Raw genomic sequence first — 14,215 nt, 5'->3', positions numbered from 1 at the left:
TTGAGATCAAATTCTATTTCCATAAATTATAACAAATTCAAAAAGAAAGAAAAAACTTTTTAAAAACAAAACACGACCACATCTAAGCTACTGTTCGCTGTGTTCATGTGTTCAGAGCAGTGTCCAATCACTCAATCCCCAAAGAGTTAAAAAAAGAGAGAGAAGGAACATTTCCTTTTATGGTAAGATTTAACCCATGGTGCTTTTAAATACTGGAGGAAATTGGGAGATGCTTTATTGATTTGTTTGTTTATTTATTTGTTTAGAGTACTTAAAATGTTCAGGCTGTTTTGACACAAATAACCTTCTTTTGTCCATTATGTAATTGCACTTGGCTGTCTTTTATTAAGTGATGGTGATCAGTCTTACAACCACCTCTGTGGGTAAAGTACATACTTCTTCCTTATAGGAGCAAAAATCCAGCAACAATTGGCCAAAATACATAACAATGTAAAGAAACTTCAGCATCAGTTAAAAGATGTGAAGCCTACACCTGACTGTAAGTAAATTTAGATTTTATGTTCTGTCTTTTGTATTAGTGTTGCCTGTTGCTTGTTAGAATTGTTTGTATTTTCCTAATAAGCAGGTTTTCTGTTTGGCCTTAATGGAACTCGGCCCTACTTTATTGGTTAGGGATTAATAAAGATATATTAGGTAATTACTTCTAATATCTGGTGCTGATGTAATTGCTTTAAAATGCTATCACACCCTGGGGCACCTGGGTGGCTCACTTGGTTAAGCACTGGACTCTTGATTTCACCTCAGGTCATGATCCCATACTTGCGGGATCAAACCCCGCATCGGGCTCTGCGCTGACAGTATGGAGCCTACTTGAAATTCTCTCTCCCTCTCTCTCTTCCCCCTCCTGGTTTCTGTCTGTGTGTCTCAAAATAAGTAAATAAACATTTTAAAAATGCTATCATAGGGGCGCCTAGGTGGCTCAGTCGGTTAAGCGGCCGACTTTGGCTCAGGTCATGATCTCGTGGTCCGTGAGTTCGAGCCCCGCGTCGGGCTCTGTGCTGACAGCTCAGAGCCTGGAGCCTGTTTCAGATTCTGTGTCTCCCTGTCTCTGACCCTCCCCCGTTCATGCTCTGTCTCTCTCTGTCTCAAGAATAAATAAATGCAAAAAAAAAAAAAAAAAAAAAAAATTAAAAATAAATAAATAAATAAATAAAAAATAAAAATGCTATCCTATCCTTAAAAATTATGAAGCAGATAGAACAGGTAATGTTACCACCTACAGGATAAAAATTTTGGTTTGGAGGAGTTCAGATTCAGCTGACAAAGAGGAAAAAGACTAATTTCCTGATTCCTAAACCCAGTGCTTTTCCCATCATTTACTTTTTGAAATAATTACCTTTCAAATAATTGCATTTAGAATACATAAGGAAGAGGTTAAGTAGTATTGGGGCAAATGTCAGCCATTTGGAAAAAATGAAACAGCGTCTTTACCTCCCTGCATATACTGACATTCATTCCTGAAGGATCAAATCCCTTATTCATTATGTGATTTTGGGCAGATTGCTTGATCTCTCTGAGCTTTTATTTCCTTAGCTGTAAAGCAGAGATAGCCATAGGACCTGACTCAGGAGTCTTTGGGAGAGAGAGAGACAGTGCATGTAAAACATTTGTTCAGTGTTTATAATATAGGAAGCACTAATAAAAAAAAAAGTAACTGTGACTATCCTAGTTATTATTTATTAAATTCATACATGAAGCCATAAAAATCCTAGAGGAGAATATGAGTTAATATTTTTATCATTGTATTCTAGTTTATAAGAATGACAATGAGAAGCCATAAAGACAAGAGTGGACATACCTGACTACTTTACAAAAAAGCCCCAAACCATAAAGTTGAAAAACAAATTAGGAAAGTATCAGCAATACATATGTAACTTATAAAAAAACTAATATCTGTAACATATAAAGAGTGCCAACAGAGGCACCTTGGTGGCTCAGTTGGTTAAGTATCCAACTCTTGATTTTGGCTCAGGTCATGATCTCACAGTTGTGATATCGAGCCTCGTGTCTGGCTCCACGTTGAGCATGGAGACTACTGAAGGTTCTCTCTCCTTCTCCCTCTGCCCCTCTCCCCTCCTTGAGCTCTCTCTCTCTTTCAAAGAAAAAAAAAAGAGTGCCCACAAATTGGAGCAACAAAGGTAAATAACCTAATAGAGTAGGGGGTAAAGATTATCAAGTGCTCGTTTATAACAAGAGAAATACAAAACACATGTGAAAATACTGCTCAGGCTCATTAATAATCACAACAATTTCACTGAAATCAGTCACGATCGGTTTGGCCTCCCGTTTTGGAAACGGTTCAAGGTGCGCAGGAGGGGGCACTCAGGAACAGTAAGTCGGTAGAGCCTCCCAGGAGGACAGTGCGCCAGCGTCCTCCACACCATGAGGTGTGTATGCTGTTTTATTTGGCATTTCAGATTTCTCTGTTATCATCTGAAAACATCCGAGCATGCAGAATCAGTACACAAAAATATTTAGCATGGCATTGCATCTATCGAAAGGTTCATCGCTTGGAGAATTAATTAAATGAATTAGGGTAGATGTAGACAATGAAAGACTATGTAGCCATGAAAAGAATGAGGGGGACATACATATATACTGATATGGAAAGTTAGCCACATGTGTTTAAGTACATTTTGTTAAATAAAAACCGGTTGTCACAAGACAGCATGTGTAGTGTAAAACATTTCTATGGGAAAAATAATGATATTAAGGTTTAATAATATGTGTGTATAGGAATAAATTTATAGTCGGAAAAAAATTGCAGTCATAAACATTAGCTTCATAAAAGCGCAATTGTCTTATCCTTTAGGTTACAAAGCATTTTTAAGTTAAGGTGTGACATTCCCTTTTCTCCCAACATTTAATTCTTAGTCATATTAAAATATGACATAACAGGAGTGCCTGGGTGGCTCAGTCGGTTAAGCGTCTGACTTTGGCTCAGGTCATGTTCTCACGGCTTGTGGGTTCGAGCCCTGCTCAGGCTCTGTGCTGACAGCTCGGAGCCTGGAGCCTGCTTCGGATTCTGTGTCTCCCTGTCTTTCTGCTCCTCCCCTGCTTGAGCTCTGTCTCTGTCTCCTTCCAAATAAATAAACATTAAAAAAAATTTTTTTAAAGATATGACATAACAGTTTTTTCATATTTTTTTGTTTTTTTACAGTTGTTGAAAAGCTCAGAGAAATGATGGAAGAAATTGAAAATGCAATTAATACTTTCAAAGAAGAGCAGAGATTGATGTATGTTTCAAACTCATTTTAATATAAAATTATTGACGTTTATGTTTCACTGCTTCTCAATAGGTTGTTCACAAATCATTTTATTGTTCTGTATTTAATATTGGTCTTAACACAAAAGCAGTATAATACCTCTCTTCTTTTGTTTTAGGTTTCAGACTGCTTTTTATGTTTAAACTGAATTTTCATTTATATTCGGACAAGATAATGTCCCAAATAAGAATTTGAACGATGTTTTTTTTTTTTTTCTTTTTTTTTTTACTCTGAGGAAACTCTTTTGAGGCTTATAATGTTAATAATTCTAAGTGGAGACGATGACATGGAAAGAGTCGGGAATAATGAAATTTGAGGGCAGAAAAGGAAAGGTTCATATGGATTGGTTTGTATCTTATTATTGACAATTTACCCTTAAAATTGTAGGTATGAAGAGCTTACTAAAGAAGAGAAAACAACCAATAATGAGCTGAGTGCCATATCAAGAAAAATTGACACCTGGGCTTTGGGTCATTCAGGAGCAGAACGTGCTTGCAGAGCAGCATCAGGCAAGGTTCCTGTAGACAAAATGATGCCAAGCACCCTTCCGGAAGAAGTGGTAGATTTTGAAAACTTCCTTCAGCAGACAGGAGGGCGACAGGGGGGCTGGGACGACTATGACCACCAGAACTTTGTAAAGGTGAGAAACAAACATAAAGGGAAACCGGCGTTTATGGGAGAGGTTCTCGAAAACCTTCCTGCAAGAACACAGGATGAAGTTCAGCAGCATGAGAAATGGTATCAAACCTTTCTGGCCCTGGAAGAAAGAAAAAAAGAGGTAAGAATCATTACAACAGCTGTCATCTGTTGTATGTTTCTGTCTTCTAGGCACTGTGCTATGTAAACTCTTTAACACTGTCTAGTCGTTAATGTTACAGCCTTTCCAGGAAGTGTGTTTAGAGTCCCCTCCCCCCACTCTTTTCAAAGAGAAACAGGCTGCGAGAAGGTAAACATTTTACCCAGCCAGTGAAGTACAGTTGTATTTCCTCAAGGCCAGACACTTCTACCCCAAGAAATAAAACAGCGGTCCAGAAAACTTCAGACTGTGGGCAGAACCCTCTGTGTGCACCTGAAATGTGAGAAATCCAGAGCTGTTTTAGGCTTTTGGTAGAAGTCATCTTACCACCAAGGCCAGATTGTTGTCAATAGATAATAAAGAGGCAGTAGGAAAAAAAAGTGTCTTTGATTCTTAAAAGTTTCTTTGAGTTTTGGAGCTTAAGCCTCATTGCCTATTTTATTTTATTTTATTTTATTTTACTTTACTTTATTTTATTTTATTTATTTTATTTTATTTTACTTTATTTTATTTTATTGTTTTAGATAGAGAATGTGAGCAGGGGAGAGGGACAGAGAGAGGGAAAGAGAGAGAGAGAATCCTAAGCTGCCTTCCACACTCAGTGCAGGGCCCAACGTGGGGCTCAATCTCGTAAATCATGAAATCATGACCTGAGCTGAAATCAAGAGTTGGACGAGCCACCCAGGCGCCCCCTCATTGCTTATTTTAAAAGACTCAAAAGTTTGGCTACCCAGAGGAAAGGGTAACTCTTAATGGTAGCAAATACCTGACAAGTTGCATTTTCACAATAATATTATTTTGGCTTTGGTTTAAATCAGGACTTCTCAATCTTGGCACTGTTACTATTTGGGCTGGAGAATTCTTTGTTGTCCTGTGCGTTGTAGATGGTTGGCAGAATCCGTGGCCTCCACCCTCAAGGTGCCATTAACACTCCCTTAGTTGTGATCATCAGAAATGTCTCCAGACATTGCCAAATGCCCACTGGAGGGCAAAAATTGCCCCTGGTTGATGGTCGAGGTCTGAGTCACTTTTTTGTGGACTTCAGTTATAATAAACGTCATCTAGGTTGGTTGGACAGCAAAGGTATGACTGTTCAACAGATGACATACCTAAGGAGCATTAAAGAAATGTTGATTCCATGTTTAAAGTTGTTTTTTTTAATGTTTATTCTTGAGAGAAAGAGAGAGAGAGAGAGAGAGAGAGAGAGAGAGTGGGAGCAGGGGAGGGGCAGAGAGAGAGAGGGAAACACAGAATCTGAAGCAGGTTCCAGGCTCCCAGCTGTCAGCACAGAGCCCGACGTGGGGCCTTTGGGGTCAAACCCAGGAACTGGGAGATCCTGACCTGAGCCTAAGTCAGATGCGCTTAATGGACTTAGCCACCCAGGTGCCCCTACATGCTTTTAATTTAAAATCTTAAAAGGGGGTTGGGTGGCTCATTCGGTTCAGCATCTGACTTCGGCTCAGATCATGATCTCACGGTTTATGAGTTCGAGCCCTGCATTGAGCTCTCTGCTGTCAGCATGGAGCTCTCTTCAGATCCTCTGTCCCCCTCTCTCTGCTCCTCCCATTCTTCCTGTCTTTCTCTCTCTCTCAAAAATAGATAAACATAAAAAATAGCTTTTAAAAATAAAACCTTAGGGAAAATAACTGGGGTTCATTGTTGTGTTTTTTTCCTTCAAAATAAGTTGAATGTAGGAAAATTGATATTTGGGACTTTAAGAAAATTTTTTTGAAACAAGTCTTTTTTAAAAATTTGTTTTAAGAGAGAGAGCACATGTGCAAACATGGGAGAGGAGCAAAGAGGGAGAGAGAGAATCCCCAAGCAGGCTCTGTGCTGTCAGCACAGAGCCCAATGAAGGGCTCAATCTCACAAACTGAGATCCTGACCTAAACCGAGATCAGGAGACTCTTAACTGACTGAGCCACCCAGGTGCCCCTGAAACAAGTCATTTTAAAAACCTCAAAATACCAAGCTATTAAAAATTATTTGGGCCTTTTTCCCAGGATACTGAAAACATGGGGTCCCTGGACCAACAAAATGGTCCATGGACCAGCAAAGTCAGCGTTACCTGGGGACTTGTTAGAACTCATAGGGCCCCAACCCCAGACCTAATCTGAACTCGGGGTGTGGGACCAGCAGTCTGTGTTGTCACAAGGCCACTTGGCTGTGCTGTTAAGGAGCTAACGTTTGAGAGCCATCTCTCCAGGGAAGGGAGCAGACACAGTGCTTCATGTCATAAAGGTAAACCACCTGGATTCTAGCTGGCTCTTCTTCCCAGCCGCTCTGTATCCTGGTGTTTGGTGACAGCCTGAATGTAGGAGTGAGGCGGGTGGAGTATGCAAGTTGAGGGGCCATTTACTGAAGTAGGACATGGTGGAGGAGAAGAGAGAAGCTTGGGGGAAAGCGTCAGGAATGTAGTTTAAACTCTACTGAGTTTAAGATGATACGTGGGAAATTTTCCATTTGTTTCTCCCACGTCCCTTCACATGTCCCGTGTTTTGCCCCAATGAAGATACTTACTTTCAGACGTGCCCTGAACCTTCTGGCCTGAGTACCCTTGTTTGTCCTATTCTCTCTTTCTAGACCCTCCCTTCTTTGTTTTCCCCTCCACCGCCAGCCTCTCAAAACCCGCCCAGATCAGGTGTTACTTCCCGCTTGCCCACTCACACACAGGAGGCCCCCTCAGGATCCACAGACACCTCGTGTATACCTCTTTTATGATGTGTGAGGGCACGTTCTGTGTTCTGGTGTGTTTGCACCTACCTCATCTAGAGCAGTGCTTGATCCAGGGACTGGCTGGGTGTGTAAAGTGTTAACTGGTTTCCAGTAGGATAAAGCGATTGCACTAGAACCGTCTACTCAGTAAGCATATTGTTTGGTTCAGTTCCCTTTTTTTCCAAAGAAAACTTTCTTGTTAAAGAAAGCAATGCATTGATCACATTCTGGCATGAATTCCCGATACGTTTGTGGGCCTGCACTTTGAGTAACTATGTACAAAGTGGCATTTGCTATTGTTTTAATCGTCCATGGCTCCGATCACTTTGCCTCGCGTATAGTACATATACCACAGGGATTTATTTAATGACTGAGTGATACACCATGAGAAAAGATGAAGAAATGGTTTCCTGACTTGAGGGCAAAAAATTCAGTAGATGTATCTTTTATGGCTGCCAGAAGGCCGCTAGAATTTTCAATAATATTTATGTACCCATATGTAATGCAGTGAAGCGATTTTACTTTTTTTCTTCACACCTCTGAATCATTATGTGCCAGGCACTGACTCACTTCATCTTCATGACAACCCTATTTACAACAGGAGCAACGTGAGGACAGAGAAGTTTAGTGACTCATCCAAGTTCACACCTACTAAATGGCAGAACCAGGGTTTGGTCCCAAATAGCCTGGCTTCAGACCTCATGCTCTTAACCAGCCCATTTTTATTTTTATTTTTTTATAAAGTTTATTAATTTATCACTTGTGAGAGACAGAGAGAGACAGGGAGACACAGAATCCAAAGCAGGCTCCAGGCTCTGAGGTGTCAGCGCAGAGCCTGATGCAGGGTTCGAACCCATAAACCATGAGATCATGACCTGAGCCGAAGTCAGATGTTCAACCAACTGAGCCACCAGGTGCCCCTCAACCAGCCCTTTTTAAATTCCTCTTCTGATATTTGACCAGAGAAAGGTCACTCAGAAAGTATTCCAAGCCTAAAAAGAGGATTTGGAAACAGAGCGAGATAATTGGAGGAAACAGATGTTCCCCATGAACACACAAGCAAAGGAGGTAAAGGAGAGAAGGATACCTGATGAGGTACAGTCCATGTGAACCTGGGGATTCAGACAGGAGGAGGAAGGCCAAAAGGATAAACCACTATTCACTGTTCAAAAGATACATTCATTTTTTATAAAACAGAAGTAGAAAATTGCATTTGCACAGGGGAAAAAAAAGCTTTAAAACCTAAGGAAACGGCATTCTGCAATCAATATTCTTTCTAGAAAGATGGATTTGGCGTTGCATTTTTTTAAAGTTTATTTATTTTGAGTGAGAGAGCATGCCAGCATGAGCAGGGAAGGGGCAGAGAGAGAGGGAGAGAGAGAATGCCAAGCAGGCTCCGCTCTGTCAGCACAGAGCCCGATGTGGGGCTCAATCTCACAACCGTGAGATCATGACCTGAGTTCAGATCAAGAGTTGGACGCTTAACCGACTGAGCCACCCAGGCTCCCTGAGGTTGCATTTTAAAGTGCTCTTGGTTAGAGGTGCCTGGGTGGCTCAGTCGGTTAAGCATCCGACTTCGGCTCAGGTCATGATCTCTCGCAGTTGGTGAGCTTGAGACCCACATCAGGCTCTGTGCTGACAGGTCAAATCCTGGAGCCTGCTCCGGAATCTGCCTCTCTCTCTCTCTCTCTCTCTCTCTCTTTCTCTCTCTCTTTGTTCCTGCTCTCTCAAAAATAAATAAATGTTAAAAAAAAATCTTTTTAAAGAGTGCTCTTGGTTATTAAAAAAGTTTTTCTCTTTCTATCTTTTTTAAATCACTTAGTCTATTCAGAACTGGAAAACCAAAAAGCAGCAAAAGAAGGAGGAAATTTTTAAGTTAAAGGAAAAGGCAGAGAACATATCTATGCTCTTTCACAATAAAAAAGATAATCAAAAGCGAAAAGAGGAACAAAGAAAGAAGCAGAAATTGGCAGTCGAAGCTTGGAAAAAGCAGAAAAGTATAGAAATGTCAGTGAGACGTGCCTCCCAGGTGAAAGAAGAAGAGGAAGAGAAAGAGAAGAAGCGACAGAAAGAGCACCAGCGCCAGTTTAAACTAAAATTACTACTGGAAAGTTACACCCAGCAGAAGAAGGAACAGGAAGAATTTCTGAGACTGGAAAAGGAGATTAGGGAAAAGACAGAAAAGGCAGAAAAAAGGAAAATGGCTGCTGAGGAGATTTCCAGGTTTCAAGAGAGAGTGAGTAAATAGGGTTCCTGAATTTGGTTTCTTTTTTTTTTTTTTTTTAAGTGTATTTATTTATTTTGAGGGGGAGAGGGAGAGAGAACACATGCGTGAGAGCAAGGGAGTGGCAGAGAGAGGAGGAGAGAGAATCCTAAGCAGGCTCCATGCCCTGCACAGAGCTCTACACAGGGCTCGATCCCATGAACCGTGGGATCACGACCTGAGCCGAAATCAAGAGTCGGACGATCAACCGACTGAGCCACCCAGGTGGCCCCCTGGATCTTTGATGCTGCACGTAGAGGTGTTACTTCCAGATTGAGGTCAGCAAATATTGAGTGCTTCTCATGTGCCAGGTCCGTACCCAGCATTCACATAAGCCAAGTGAGAAAGCTGTGCTCCCTAATTTGTAGCAATTATAGTCTCATGGGAAAGGGAGACGTTCAAGTGGGAGGCTGCAGCGGAAGGGGGTTAATTCCAATACGTGGGGTTTATTAGGAGAGAGCAGAGTGCGGTGCTGGAGGTGTGGCCTGGGCACTTGAGGCGTTAGATAGGCAGCAAGGGAAGCATTAGTAGCTGTGTCAGACCAAAGGTGATGCTGCAGTGGAGTCTTGAAAGAGAAGAAAGGGGGGGGATCCTTCCTGGCAGAGGGAACAGCATCAATGCTGCTTTGAAACAAATTCTGATCAACTTTGTTTTCTTAATCTTATCCTTCTTTTGTTGGTGTGTATTTTTTAGGATTTACATAAACTTGAACTGAAAATTCTAGACAGACAGTCAAAGGAAGAGGAAAAGGCAGAAAAACAAAGAAGACTGGCAAAATTAAAAGAAAAGGTACTGCCTGCTGAGATTTCTTTATTTTTATTGTTACTGTCCTGATACCTTGATTGGTAAGGATACAAGCATAAAATCTATTTTCTTTAAAAACAATTATTTATTTTGAGAGAAAAAGAGATAGAGTGTGAGTGGGGGAGGGGCAGAGGGAGAGAGAATCCCAAGCAGGTTCTGCGCTGTCAGTGCAGAGCCTGACATGGGGCTCGATCCCTCGAACTGTAACATTCTGACCTGAGCCGAATCGAGAGTCAGATGCTCAACCGACTGAGCCACCCAGTGACCCTAAAATCCATTTTCTTTCTATTCAGTGCTCCATTTCTGTATCATTTCCTCTAAATTTCATACTTATGTATTTACACGTTACAAAGCACAGCTTAGCACAACTTAGGCAACTGTTGTTTGAATTCTGCCATTTCACATTATAAGCACCTTCTTTTATTTTTTTTTTAATTAAAAAAAATTTTTTTATTTATGTTTTAGAGAGAGGGAGACAAAGTGTGAGCAGGGGAGGAGCAGAGGGAGAGGGCACAGAATCCAAAGCAGGCTCCAGGCTCTGAGCTGTCAGCACAGAGCCCGACACCGCGCTCGAACTCACGAACCATGAGATCATGACCTGAGCTGAAGTCGGATGCTCAACTGACTGAGCCACCCAGGCACCCCAGAAGCATGTTATTTTCTTTACCCTGAATTAGTTCTCTCTTCCTACTCTTCATTCTGTTTTTCTTATTTTCTGTATATGCCTCTATTTTAGACCAAGTGAGCTAGGCGCATGGCTTAATCTCCCTGGTAGGACTCAGAACCACAGATGTTGGTGACTCTCATGGGTAAAATCAAGAACTTCTGGTGGTTATTTGTCCTAAAGTTATTGTCTGCATATCCCACTATCACACTTGGCTACCTTACATTTCCCTCAGGTTACAAACAGAAAAACTAGAACAACAATGGAAACAGAATAAAATCATTGAATTAGAAAAAAATAAACTAAATTAACAGTTTATTAATAGATTGATGTAGTCCAGATTTTGTGTTAGCTCTAGAAGCACAATGAGAAGTTTACTGAAAAGGGGGTGCCTGGGTGGCTCGGTTTGTTAAGCTTCCGACTCTTGATTTCGGCTCAGGGTCATGATCTCATGGTTTCATGAATTCAAGCCCCGCATCGGGCTTGTGCTGACAGCTCAGAGCCTGCTTATGATTCTCTTTCTCTCTCTTTCTCTCTCTCTGTCTCTCTCTCTCACTCTGCACCCCCCATCCTGTTTCTGTCTCACAAATAAATAAATAAACTTTAAAAAAAATAAGGAAATAAAATTTTAAAAACAAGTTTATGGTGAAAAGGTTACTAACAGTTTTATTTCTGTTTGGCTAATATTGAGGATGCTTCTTAAAACTGCTTGCTGTTACTAGGGATCTCACCCACTAGTCCAAACTAGTTTGTATAAATAGTTTATATAAATCAACTGGCATTCATTTTATTTCTGATTATAGGTTGAAAACAACGTTAGTAGAGATCCCTCTAGGCTTTACAGACCTACCAAAGGTTGGGAGGAAAGGACCAAAAAGACAGGACCCACAGGCTCTGGGCCACTTCTGCAGATTCCACACAGGTAAAAAAGGAGTGAGAGTGGCTGTCCCCTTTATAATAATTTAATAACTGCATGTTTATATTTTATGAAATTTCTGTATGTATGCTACATTTTACAGCAAAAAGTTGATCAAGTAAATCCTTATACTTTTTTTAAGTTAGTATTTAATTAGTTAGGATTTTTTTTTTTTTTTAATTTCCTTTGTATTTATAATTGCCCTTCTTCTTTTTAGGGCCATCCCAACCTGGAGACAAGGAGTTGAGAAAAGAATATGAGATAATGAAGTTGATACTCAGTTGATGAGAATGTCAACATACTCAGTCATACCAGGAGAGAGTCACTAACCATGTTCTGTCAATAGCCCTAAACCCAGTCAGAGTGATAATTGTGTTGTATGTGAACCGATAGGTATTGAGTTTCATGCGGCGTTGTCGTATTTCCTGTTTATACTAAGAGGGTATTTCATGGGTATGCTGGCCTGTTAACTGATGTAAAAGTTTCCCCAAATAAGTTGATGTTACAAACATTGCTTCATTTTAATACTCGGAACATTTCAAAGATTCTTTGTTTTCGTCATGGCATAGCAAAATAAACTGGGACAATCATAGGGGAACATTTTTTTTTAAACAAAAATTTTGTAACATTTATAACTTGGAGATGAATCAGCTTAAGTAAGAAAAATGTAAAGGTTTTCCTTTTTTTTTTTTTTTTTTTTTGGAAATAAGTTGATACTTTTCTAAGTTTAACAAATTGGCCGTTTGTTCAGTTACTACATTTTTGTGTAATAAACATTTTGTATTTGTTTGAAGCATGCTTTGTTTTATAGAGAATATTTATTTAAAAAAATATGCCTCCCCTCATATATAACCTGTTATTTGTATTCTTAATATCTTTTTGGTTTCCTTTAGCTATTCCAAATTTGCCTAAAGGGGAAAAAAGCCTTTCTGGACTTCACACATTTATAAAACTTTGTGTCTTTCACATCTTCCTGGCTGGTGCAGTTTTTTTTACTGCTTCTGTTTGGCTCAAAATATTTGGTGAAAAGATTGAATTTTAACATTTCCAAATTTATGTGCATGAAAACACAACTTAGTTTGACTCAACTTTTCATATTATAAAATCTTAGTTCCTACTTTTAATCAGTTCCTATCGTATAGGAATGGTACCATGTCCATGGTAAATGTAGGAAACTCATTGCTTTTAATTTTTCTCTTTGAATATCTTTTTTTTTCAAGTTTATTTATTTTGAGGGAGACAGAGCGTGAGTAGGGGAGGGGCAGAGAGAGGGGGATAGAGAATCTCAAGTAGGCTCTGCGCTGTACTGTGCACAGAGCCCAATGCTGGGCTCGAACCCATGAAACCGAGAGATCATGACCTGAGCTGAAATCAAGAGTCAGCCACTCAACCGACTGAGCCACCCAGGCGCTCCTCTTAGAATATCTTTAATTGTAATTTGACATATCTAGGTCATTTGACCTAGAAATTTACTATTAGTAGTGGCCAAAACCTTGTCTTATCTCACAGTTAATAGTCAAAGTAGATGACATCCAAATTTTGGAGACTGAATTCTGATTACACAATTATTGCTGCAAAATGAGAGAAATAACATAAAATATCCTTAATGAGGAATGCCTGTTTTATTTGTAGTCTTTGTTCTCTAGAACTCTTTTTATTAAATGATTGGAGGCAGTTTAGAAATAAAATATAGAAGTGGACAACGGATTTTAAAAACTGAATGGAACTACTACAAGATACCCAAAAGGAAGGTTTCTTATGTATGGTTTTTGAACATGTTGCTTTTTGTTGCACACAAAGGCAGCTCTCCATTTCCTGCATCTAAGGGAAGCATACCAGGTCCTGTGATTCTTATGGCTTTTTGTCTGTTTTTTGGTTTGTTTCTTAATAAAAATATGGGATTTTCTTTGACAAAACCAGTCCTTCTGAGTCTAAAATAAGTGAGGGATTTATTATATGGTTCCTTTATATAAAGGATGTAGAATAAACATAATATCTCAGTTACAGGCTCATAGAAGGGCAAAATAAGCATTTCTTATACTGGTTTAAAAAAGATAGGAATAAGAAATTTAGAAAAAACCCTAAAGGGAAAATATTAATAAAGCACCCATAATTCTACCGCTCCAGGGTAACTTTTTCCAAAAATATACCTGCATATCTTAAAGTAGCTACAAAGAGGGGCACCTGGGTGGTTCAGTCAGTTAAGTGTCCGACTCTTGATTTGGGCTCAGGTCGTGATCTCATGCTTTCTGAGGTTGAGCCCCGCATCAGGGTCTGCGCTGGCAGCATGGAGCCTGCTTGGGATTCTCTCTCTCCCTCTCTCTCTGCCTTTCTGCTGTGTGCACTCTTTCTCTCTCTCTCAAAATAAACCCTAAAATAAAATAACTATGTAGAGTACATTTTATTTGCTATACTAAATTACTTAACATTATGTTACACATACTTTTCTGTTTCTATATATTTCCAACGTTATTTAATGGCTGAACAATGTTCCATTATATAGATGTTGTATCATTCCTATACTTTGAAAACTTGAGCTAATTATACTTCTTACCTAATCATGTAGAGTGGCATTTTACATGGAGGTTAGATTCTGTCATGCATGCGTCAGCAACTTGTGTGGTCAAAATCACCCCTCAAAAGCCCTTTCCGTACCTAGTAGGCATATGATATTATTCTCAGTGAGTCTGCCCTCTCTGAATTGGATGAGATTGCTGGTTCTTGAGCTGAGAATCAAATGAAATATTTGGGTTCCCATTAAGGGCCCAGT

At 39.8% G+C, this 14,215-nt stretch overlaps 1 protein-coding gene across 1 annotated transcript in view; it reads left to right on the top strand.

Annotated features, from left to right (window-relative positions):
• The window catches only part of CCDC112 (coiled-coil domain containing 112), a 31,023-nt gene extending 18,612 nt beyond the window's left edge, over window positions 1-12,411 (top strand). The window contains exons 4-10 of the mRNA XM_042933344.1: window positions 410-499; window positions 3,182-3,257; window positions 3,675-4,065; window positions 8,621-9,034; window positions 9,755-9,850; window positions 11,333-11,451; window positions 11,663-12,411. Coding sequence (XP_042789278.1) covers window positions 410-499; window positions 3,182-3,257; window positions 3,675-4,065; window positions 8,621-9,034; window positions 9,755-9,850; window positions 11,333-11,451; window positions 11,663-11,705 — 1,229 coding nt within the window. The 3' untranslated portion in view covers window positions 11,706-12,411. The remainder of the gene's footprint in view (window positions 1-409; window positions 500-3,181; window positions 3,258-3,674; window positions 4,066-8,620; window positions 9,035-9,754; window positions 9,851-11,332; window positions 11,452-11,662) is intronic.
• The last annotated feature ends 1,804 nt before the right edge of the window (window positions 12,412-14,215 follow it).

This window comes from Panthera leo, chromosome A1 (assembly GCF_018350215.1).
Source record: "Panthera leo isolate Ple1 chromosome A1, P.leo_Ple1_pat1.1, whole genome shotgun sequence".
Taxonomy (NCBI): domain Eukaryota; kingdom Metazoa; phylum Chordata; class Mammalia; order Carnivora; family Felidae; genus Panthera; species Panthera leo.
The sequence above is the reverse complement of the archived record's forward strand: the minus strand, read 5'-3'. Positions and strand labels throughout refer to the sequence as shown.